This window comes from Prosopis cineraria, unplaced genomic scaffold, assembly GCF_029017545.1.
Source record: "Prosopis cineraria cultivar Desert tree isolate PC_DT_omini unplaced genomic scaffold, ASM2901754v1 PC7, whole genome shotgun sequence".
In the NCBI taxonomy this organism is placed as follows: domain Eukaryota; kingdom Viridiplantae; phylum Streptophyta; class Magnoliopsida; order Fabales; family Fabaceae; genus Prosopis; species Prosopis cineraria.
This window is the reverse complement of record NW_026555338.1, coordinates 32074537-32084171: the sequence shown is the minus strand read 5'-3', so window position 1 is coordinate 32084171 and position 9635 is coordinate 32074537. Positions and strand designations below refer to the sequence as shown.

At 33.4% G+C, this 9635-nt stretch overlaps 1 protein-coding gene across 7 annotated transcripts; it reads right to left on the bottom strand.

Annotated features, from left to right (window-relative positions):
* Nucleotides 1-3823: 3823 nt before the first annotated feature.
* On the bottom strand, nt 3824-9186 carry LOC129315744 (E3 ubiquitin-protein ligase DA2L-like). 7 transcript variants are annotated; one of them, XM_054959741.1, is made up of 11 exons: nt 8976-9185; nt 7887-8335; nt 7522-7573; nt 7398-7443; nt 7185-7266; nt 6933-7077; nt 6746-6851; nt 6072-6141; nt 4465-5042; nt 4323-4387; nt 3824-4134 (listed from the first exon to the last, which is right to left on the bottom strand). In XM_054959741.1, exons 2-10 carry the CDS (start codon nt 8076-8078, stop codon nt 4363-4365), a joined length of 1296 nt encoding a protein of 431 aa, XP_054815716.1. In that variant the 5' UTR covers nt 8079-8335; nt 8976-9185; the 3' UTR covers nt 3824-4134; nt 4323-4362. The 7 variants fall into 7 exon arrangements, with proteins under 7 accessions (XP_054815716.1, XP_054815717.1, XP_054815720.1 ...); XM_054959742.1 differs by lacking the exon at nt 3824-4134 and having other exon boundaries at nt 4242-4387; nt 7887-8118; nt 8252-8335; nt 8976-9186; XM_054959745.1 differs by lacking the exon at nt 3824-4134 and having other exon boundaries at nt 4242-4387; nt 6746-6848; nt 8976-9186.
* Between the last annotated feature and the right edge of the window lie 449 nt (nt 9187-9635).

Here is a 9635-nt window from a genome sequence, read left to right as displayed (position 1 = left end):
TGCTTTTACCTTAAGTCCACCTACTACCTTGTAACATTTATGGCACTATTCCAATCAAGCAATTCGAGAGTTTGAATTCAGAATTGACGGAATTAAAGTCCCTGAATTGGCATTACATTTTCTTCAGAGAAGATGATTTTTTTTATCTAAATAAAATGTGTCCCTAGGTAGAGCCATACAGTATTGTCCATAATCTAAGATGCAGGACCCAAGTTGTGGGGCCACACATTTGAAGTACAATAATCAAACAGCGCACTGTATGCCAACCCAAATTCTAGGACTCATTTGTAGAGTGGCTTTGAATTTTCAGTTTTTCTTGTCCTTATCTAAACATGTTGCTCTCATTTTTTTTTTTTATAAGAGTGTATACGACTTTTAAGTTTATCTAGCTGCTAATCATTAAAATAACAAATATTCAAAATATATATAAACCACTTGTACACTTCTTACTAAAACCCTATTTACAAGAAATTACACTATATCAGGCTTCGTGCAATGTATGATCTTATCGTTTAGTGGAATTCAAATTTAAAGTTGAAAATTTTTCTAGATTTTATGCAGAAAAAAAATCACAAATAAGAATTTTTGGATATTGCAAATAACCAACCAGCACAAATTTATGAAATTAAATTTTAAGATCAAGGTCCTTTTGTGGCTTTTAAGAAAATACTTTGCCTAAAATGCCTTTATTCGAAATGCCAAATTAAAATTAGTTAGTGTTGAAATGATTTTTATTTGGATTGGAAATTTAGTTAAAAAGATTATGAATCACTTTATCTGAGTTGAAAATTTTTAAAAAAATTAATCATTTGATCCTTATAATTTTAATATAATTGTAATTTAATTCTTCAACTGTAACTCGTTATAACTTAGTCTCTGAAGTTTTGTCTCAATTATAAATTAGTTCCTAAACTTTATTTCTTACAATTTAATTCCTGAAGTTTTAACCTCTTACATATTGATCCCTATATTTTAAAAAATAAAATTTAAAATATTAAAAATATTTTAAATTTTTAATATTTATAATATTTATAAAGATTAAAAGTATTTAATGATTTAAAATATTACTAGTGAATTTTAAAATATTTTTAATATTATTTTTAAAATACAATGATCAATATTTAATATGTTAAGACTTTGGGGATTAAATTATAAGATACAAAATTCATGGATCAATTTACAATTGAATTAAAACTTTAAAAATTGAGTTATAATGAGTCAAAATTTAAAAATTGAGTTACAATTAAGTTAAAACTACAAAGATTAAAAGATTAATTTTTTAAAATTTTTTATTCTCAGATTTACAAATTTAGTTACCAATATTGTATTTTAGTCAAAGTATTGTTTTTATAACGAAGAAAATGACCATTATACCAAAATATAGCCTCATGATTTCATGATCCTAATTAGTTACTTACAATATTTGGAGGTATTGATCCATGATTTTACCTTTTATCTAAGGAGATTGGAATATACGTAAAAGAATTTTCAAATTGGGAGAAGGCCTCGTAAAATTTTATTTTATTTTTTAAAAAAGTGATAGCAATGATTTAAAATGATTTTGGCCGTGCAAGGAAGACAACAAAGGGTCATGAAGGTGGACGCATGTGGAGGAGGAAGAGAAGAAGAGAAGGGATGTGGATGAGATTTAATAAAATTTGTGAGAAAAGGGACAATGCATGTGAAGTTTAAATGTTTACCATATCTCTTCAACCACTTCATGCCCGACCTCATTATTGGTTGACCCTTCTTTCTTCACACTCTGGCCATCCCTATTTATTTATATATATAATCAATTGGGTTAATTATTATTTATCATAATTAGATCAATCATCAGCACCCCTTCAAGAATTTGTTCCTCTATTATTGACCAGAGAATTATATCAATTCCATAGCCTTTTCGGTGAAATATCAAATCAGATACCATCATTTTCAAATCATTATGCTCTAATTATTAGTTCAGGACCCAATATTACCATCTCACTTCCTCCGTTTTGAAATATAATCCTGATTTTTATTATCTCTTTTGTCTCTAAATATAAGTTATAATACATATTTTTAAGTGTAATTAATATTTGGTTCAAAAAATATCCGTTATAAAAATATAAATTTCTCAACCCACTCTTAAATTTTTATAAATAGATGCATTCTTTCCTTTGGCATTAAATAGGAGGTAAAGACAAAAGTCAAAACTTTTTTTTTTTTTACATGATACATATATTTCGGTACCTTTTTAATTAACGTGCTTTTCAATTAATATTATAACTTTTTGCCAACCTTCCATGAGCGGGCAAAATATCTCCAAGTTGGTCATTTATTTATTTATTTTGGTATGACTCCAAGTCGGTCATTTGCTATTTAGCCTAAAAATACCCAGAGAGCTCACCCCACAGGCTAGAAGCTCTGAGTTATATCGGCTTTTTTTGGTTTAAAATGACAATCCACACCCACTATCACATAAAGGCCCGAATACAACGGCCTTGTAAGACTGTCTTCCGCAATCAAAAAATGTTGCAAATAACAAAAACAAGTCTTAGTTGTTTCACTGAGAAGTTGAATTTAGTGAAAGAGATTAACCTCAAATTCAAATTTAAATTTCTATTAACAGAATTACTTGCTTTTGTACATTGTTCATATGAATTATACTTCTTTCATTTAAAAAATATATAATTACTCTTACATCCCGCAAAACACCATAAAATACTATAAAATCTGTAGGAGTAATTTAGGATGCTGTGTGGGAGCTAGGAGTAATTCTCCTTTGAAAAAAAAAAAAAAATCCCATTCCCATCCAAATTATTAGCATAATGATTTATCATTACCAAAAAGATATGAACTTACCTCTCCTCCTATGTTGGGATCATGTTACTGGAGATAAAAACAGACGGAGGTCTGAGTGTCTGTCAAGTCTGGGACGATTTCGTGAAAAATGTAGATTGGAGAATTGGGAAGAGCAATAATATTTGCTTTTGATTTTGATATGATATATGTCTCCCCTCCTCTAGTCTCTTGTTAAGAATGATGCTAAAATGAATGTTATTCTCCATGAGAGCGGGAATAATTTCAAAACACTGTAGGAAGCTGGATTATAAATACGACGAATTATTGTCTTCACCTTCGTTCAATTAAGACATTGAACACCTTTTGAATTACTCATTGATCAATTCAATCAAAGAAATTCCAAATCTGAGACCTTAGCCTGACTGTCATCTAAGAAAACAAATTAATGTGTTAATTGGTTTTCTTAACAGGAACATAATCTCAATGGTGATATCATACTTTCCACCTCTCATGTACTCCCCTTCGGTTGATATTATAAAGCATCTTTTAGAAATGATTATTTGATCTTTAATACAAAGTGTGTGGAATGTTATTTATTATTAATTTTTACTTCTACCCCTATTATAAATTTAATATAATTCTTCGTGTGTTTATGTATTTTTCTCTTCCTATTTTTAATAGAGATAAAGTTATTTTTTCTAATTTTAAGACATTTTTAATAAATTAATTATCATTTTTTAATTCTAGTAAAATAGTTTAGAATGTTTTTAATAGGGACAGGAGAGAGTAGGGTACAAGGGCTTGCTGTGGGCAGATCTCACACAACGTAATCATAGCCATAGTATTCCGGAAAAAATGTCACATTATCAACTCCAAAATCTAACATCATAAATTAACTAGGTAGACTATTCGGGGAGAGGGTCTCTCCTTTTTCCCTCCTCCTTTTCTCTTCACTTTTTCAATTTTCATTACTCATATTATTTTATTAAATAATTTTTTAAATTATAAAATAAATGAAGGGTAAAGATTGGCAAAGTGGAGAGAAAAGGAGACTCATCTCGCAGACTATTCATTCAAATATTTATAACAAAATCTTCTATTGATCATCTGTTGGAAATTTAATGGAGTTGACATGTCAAACGGATATTTCAAATAGAAATGAACAAACACACAAGTTCGAGGCAAAGTCGCAACTCATTTGAAACTTCATCACCGGATTAAACCCTTAATGAAATGAGCAAGCATGAGGAAAAGTGGGGAAGGCACAATACAAATTGACCATAGCAACGCCTTTGTCGGCTTCGCAGAAACCCAGACCAAAAATCTTTAATCACGTGCCATCTACTTTTCTTCCTGTTACGTAAAGATTTGCATCCAGGCATAAGTGAAACTTGGGCCGGGGAATACTATTTACAGGATCCCAATGAAGATATTGCAGGAAGGGCAGGACATCACATCGGTCATAGAAAAAGGCATGAGGCAACTAGATTTAGAATCATATCATTTCATTGACCTCTATATACTTGTGGGAGAATCATTACCTGCAGATCCTCCAATAAATTTCACAACTGTGAACTTCACTCAGACTCTCAACCCAAGCCTCAGCCTGGCCAAACAGACATGGCAATCACTTTCTATTTATAGAACAAAACCAAACAAAAACAACCCATGAACAAAACCTACTGCCAAGAAGAACCCTGTCCACTTGACACGGCTCGTGCCTCCGCCAACGAGACAGCCATAGCTAGCATCATTTGCTCCTCAAAGCTCTCCGGAACTATGGGATCTGCGGTGTTTACAACGCTTCCATCAGTGTCATGAAGTTGTGATACAGAAAGGCCACTATAATCTTCTGTGGTAAAAGAGCCTCCATAGCTGGTTGCTGCACCAGCCACCTGTGCAACATCGGTCATGCCCCATTCACCGTGAGCCCTAGTCATGGCCATAGTTTTCGGTCGAATCTCATCCAAGTTGTCTGCCGGAAGATAGCTGACTGAATCTCTATCCAGCCTGCTATATAACCCGTTGGCTCTTTGTAGCATGTTGAAAGATGGTGTATTTCCATCTATGGAGCTCATAGATGATTCGCTCCCAACTTGCTGACGTTCTGCAAGAGCAGCAATTGCACAGGCAAGGCCCCCTGATGGGGATGACGATGATCCGCTCTGTGGACCCGGTGCAGATGAAACATAGCAATCATCAGCTATGTATTGTCTAGAAGCAGCATAAGGAGAACATAAATTTCTCTGCCTGCCATTTTCCTGCAGTATAATATATATATATATTTTTTTTTTTTCGTCGGTACTAAGTTGATATATAATGTAATTAAAAGGAAGACAGAACAGGGGCAGAGAATATAAACTGACAAAAGGGACAGAGTAGCATTGCATGATAAAGACTTTCGTCTCAGTTGATTGTACATAAACTTGGAAGTGCAAGGACCAATCATCAACAAATTAAGATTGCTCTGTTGCTCCTCTCAAGTTTAATATGAAAAATTTTAGGCAGCGCCATCTGATGACCTTGAATACCCACATAGCTACTTTCTTTAAATGCTGTCACTTCACAGCTTACACTTGTTCCCCTTCTATGGGACGAGCAGGATAGCACGGCATTAAGTTTTTAACATGACACATTACAGCTTACAACACAATCTGTAGAAACAGATCAAATACAAGTCCGATGTGCATCACACCCGCATGCTTAACGATTATCGATATTACACAATGATGCACTTAAGAGCCTTCATTTAATAGTCAAATGCCTCGACTAGCCAACTAAGGGCATTCCTTTTAAGTATGAAATGAAAATAAGCAAGGTCCAGACTAAAATACAACCTAAAACTGAATAAATTATTGGCTGAAGGGACAAAAGGAACAATGGCAATGGGCAGACCTAAGTTTGAAGCCAATTGTTTACAAATCAAAATTCATGAGTAATTGTTATTTAGGAATGACCAACTCAGCCAGTCAACTAAGGTCAATCAGATTAGCTACATGTGTCTTTCTTCCCTACAGAAACAAAGGCAAAAAAGAATGCAACACAAACATGATAACAAAATATTTCACTCCTCAGGAAAAAAATAATTGCACTTTGTCCTCATCAAGGTATTACTGCACTTGAGCAATGCAAAGCCACAAACAGAAAAATGAATAATTCCATATTGATTTACACCAACGAAAAGAATATGGCATATGTTCAGAAGTTTAATATTTGAGAACCATTTTTGCAGAGAAATTCTCTTTGAAAAGACATTTTATTACAACAACATACCAAACATAAGTTCTCACCTGGATGGAAAGCCAGATTGCTTCCATGACCATTATGTCCTCAAGATCAATATCAAATTCATCATCCCTGCTATATTCACCAATTCAAAATTTAAATAAATGAAAATCACAAATATCAAGAAATTATTGCACATATGTCAGATTTGAACGCTAGAATGGTAAAACTGTAGAAGAAAATAATCCAAATGGCCACATTTAAAGAAATGAAGCTCCAATATCGAACCAAGAATGTCTCCAGTTATTTCTGACATGCTAAAACTACAACTTTTGTCATCTATTATACTTGTAAATCATCATTCAACCTGTGGCACAGATTATTGACCCAAGCAAAAAGACCAAGTCAGTAAGTACTATTAATTCTCATTTTATAAATATGCTCAATACTTGATAAAATAAAGGATCTGTTGTATTCTAACAGTCCAAATATTAGAGAGAAAATGTATCACGCAGAATCATTAGAAAGAAAACGCAAGTACACATAAAAGGTTTCAGCACCTTATATACTTGAATTAAAATTCTTCATCCCCTTGTTTGCTTAAGATTTGCATGCATTAATTTAAGTGAACACAGACTGAAAACAGAAACATCAATTGACATGTTGGATCAAAATGGGAGGGAGGAAGAGAGGGCGGTGTGAAGATATGAAAAAGCTATGATTATGAAAACAAACACACCTATTGGTCCTAGCAGGTGGTGGTGGTCTAACCATTGGGATGACACAAGAATCATGTGAAAAACTGATTTCCTCGCCTTCAACAACAGATATAGAAGATCCAGCTGCTACAAAATTGAAACTAGATTAGTTAATATTACTGGGATCGATCATATAGATAAAATGCAGAAGTCTGGTGAAAATACTACCTGCATTTGAGCTGTATTCAACGTCCACAGGCGCCACATTTCCATTTGAAGAGCTTATTTCTTGTCTTTTATTTATTCTTTCCTCTTCATCCTTCAGTTCATGCTGGTGCATCCTGATTTTTGCTTCTATGACACGCTGTTCTTCCTAATTTATTGAAAGCATCAAGTAAAACTTAATTAGCTTATTCATTACCAAGTATTTCAGAAAATAAACTCAAAAACAATATTTAATGAATATGGAAGATAACATACAATCTGCTCCAACACCCTTTCTTCCTTTGATTTCACACCACGATAAACAACAGCATAATTTGCTGTTTTGCAGAAGGGACATCTTACATAGTGAAGGAAAACAATTATCATACAATCAGAAGACAGAAGCAACAAAAACATGGCAGTTTTCAGATAGAAGATATGAGCTGTATCTTTTTGTATTGAAGACAAGATGCAGGTGAACCAGGATACCGTGTAGGCTGAGTTGAATTAGGAACTGTCATCTGCAAAAAGCACTCTGGTAAAATGAAGAAATCAGGTTGCAAACAACTAATATTGAAAAGATACATTCTAGTAAAGATGAGTGAATAATTACCTGTACAGATGCTCTTCATGCAGCATCTTGAACGGTTTAGACTGGGATAATACTAAATAAAGAAAAAAAGATAAAAATATGATAATTAGTAAAGTCATATACAACATTCAAAAACAGAACAGACTTCACGAAAAAAGAAAAGAAAAGCAGCACAAAACAAGCTGGAAACTTGAAATATTTGATCCTCCATCATTTTAGCCTTTTAAAAAATAAAACTGATGAGTCAAATTTGCAGTTTGAAAGAGATTTGCGCAGTTGAGAAATCAAAAGATCTTTTTCTTTTTTCTTTTTTAATTTATAAAGAGTACAGTCTCAAAATAAGGCGAACAAAATCTAAGACTGAAAGAAAAGAACATCAACCAGACCAGAAAGCAAATCGGGCACTCTTCAAGATCATAGGTAGACTCTTCATCACCAGGACAGCAGGGTGCAAGCTTTGATTCGAGTATCAGCTTTCTCAGCTTCTTATGATCTACATTTTTATGATTATACAGGCCCTGTGGCCTAGTATATTTTTCATCTACCACTTGTCTTCTCCTCCCAAGTTTATTACCCATCCGAAAACTTGGTACTTCTTGGATAACGTTTATTTGAATTCTCCAACAAGATAAAACACAGTATCAAATACAGCAATCCACTCTGTCACACGTTACTCATACATTTGAAAAAAGTATCCATACACGAATTAGACTGTATTGATTACAAAATTACAATGAACAACATTTCTAACCCTTAATATACATTGCAATCAATCAACAGTGTTTTATTTCGTTTTATCTCACGAAGGTTGTTGGAGAAACACATCCTAACTGTCCTGCAGAGCATGGAGAATGCGACAGATAAGCAAAACACTTCAAAATAATAATAATTATAATTAGTATTATCACAAGGATAAAATCCTAAGGCCCACATAAAAACAGTGCTACGAAAGAGTCATACTTTTTATATTTCCTACAATTTTATTGCCAAGAGGCATTTCTTCCCTGGTGCCAAAAACTAAAGAAGCAAACCTCAAATAAAAAAGAAAGCGGGTAATCCTAATTTGACTTTCCAAAACAAGACATAGAAAACTAACAGCGAGTGTCACATTGCATACTAATTTCAGATGAACAATCAACCACAATTCCAACATCAAGAACCTAATTTCCACACGGCAGAGTTTAGGGATTCAATTGGCGACAATTGGCGAAGCACACACAGCCAAATTCAAGAGAACGTCAAGAAACGCAATAGGGTGGGGAGGGGGAGAAAGAATAGTAAAACTATAAAACTGGGCGTAGCTTCCCAGTCATCACCAGGTGTAAGAAGCATCAATTTTTTTTTTTTAAAGGACAATCTTTTTACTTTTCAGTGGGGAGAGGGAAAAAAAAGAGAGAGATGCGTCGAGCAGGAGATGAAACAGAAGGTTGCAAACAAGCAGTGAAATGGACAGAGATTGGAATTCGGGAAAGAACCTGAGCGAAGGAGAGGGAGGGAGAAAATCTGAAGAGGGAAATGAAGACCGAGAGATTTGTCCAGAAGAATAGGAACACGATCAGAGAGACACACAGATTTCTCGTTCTTTGTTTGCGATTCGGTTTCCTTTTATATATAAAAATAAAATAATTAAACAAATTTGTCATTGTTTCTTTCGGCCTCTGGGCTCTGCCCTACGGAAACTGAGAGAAAGAGAGAGAGGTTTATGTATATAAACAAAGCCAGGCACGGGCCGTGGAGAAGTCGACGAGGAAAGAATCATCATGGATCCCACCTCACGCGCTCATCGTCGCGTGTCTTTCCCGTGCTTCTTCCCATCGCTTTATAAAGGTGTCTAAAAAAACAGTGCTACGAAGGAGTCATACTTCTTTTATTTCCTACAATTTTAATTTTATTTTTATACTTATTTTTTTAAAATATTAAGCATCTTATATTTTTAAATAAAATAATTTTAATTTTGAATTATTTTTAAGAAGTAAAAAAAATTTTTTTAGTCAACTATTATTTTTGTTTGTTGATGTGGCATGCACATGAAATTTAAGCACAGTGACATACAGGATCTTGATCATGTTTCTGATATTAGTTTGGTCTTAAACTTTTTTTTTTAATAGTATTGAGTGTTTTGAAGTTTTGTTAAA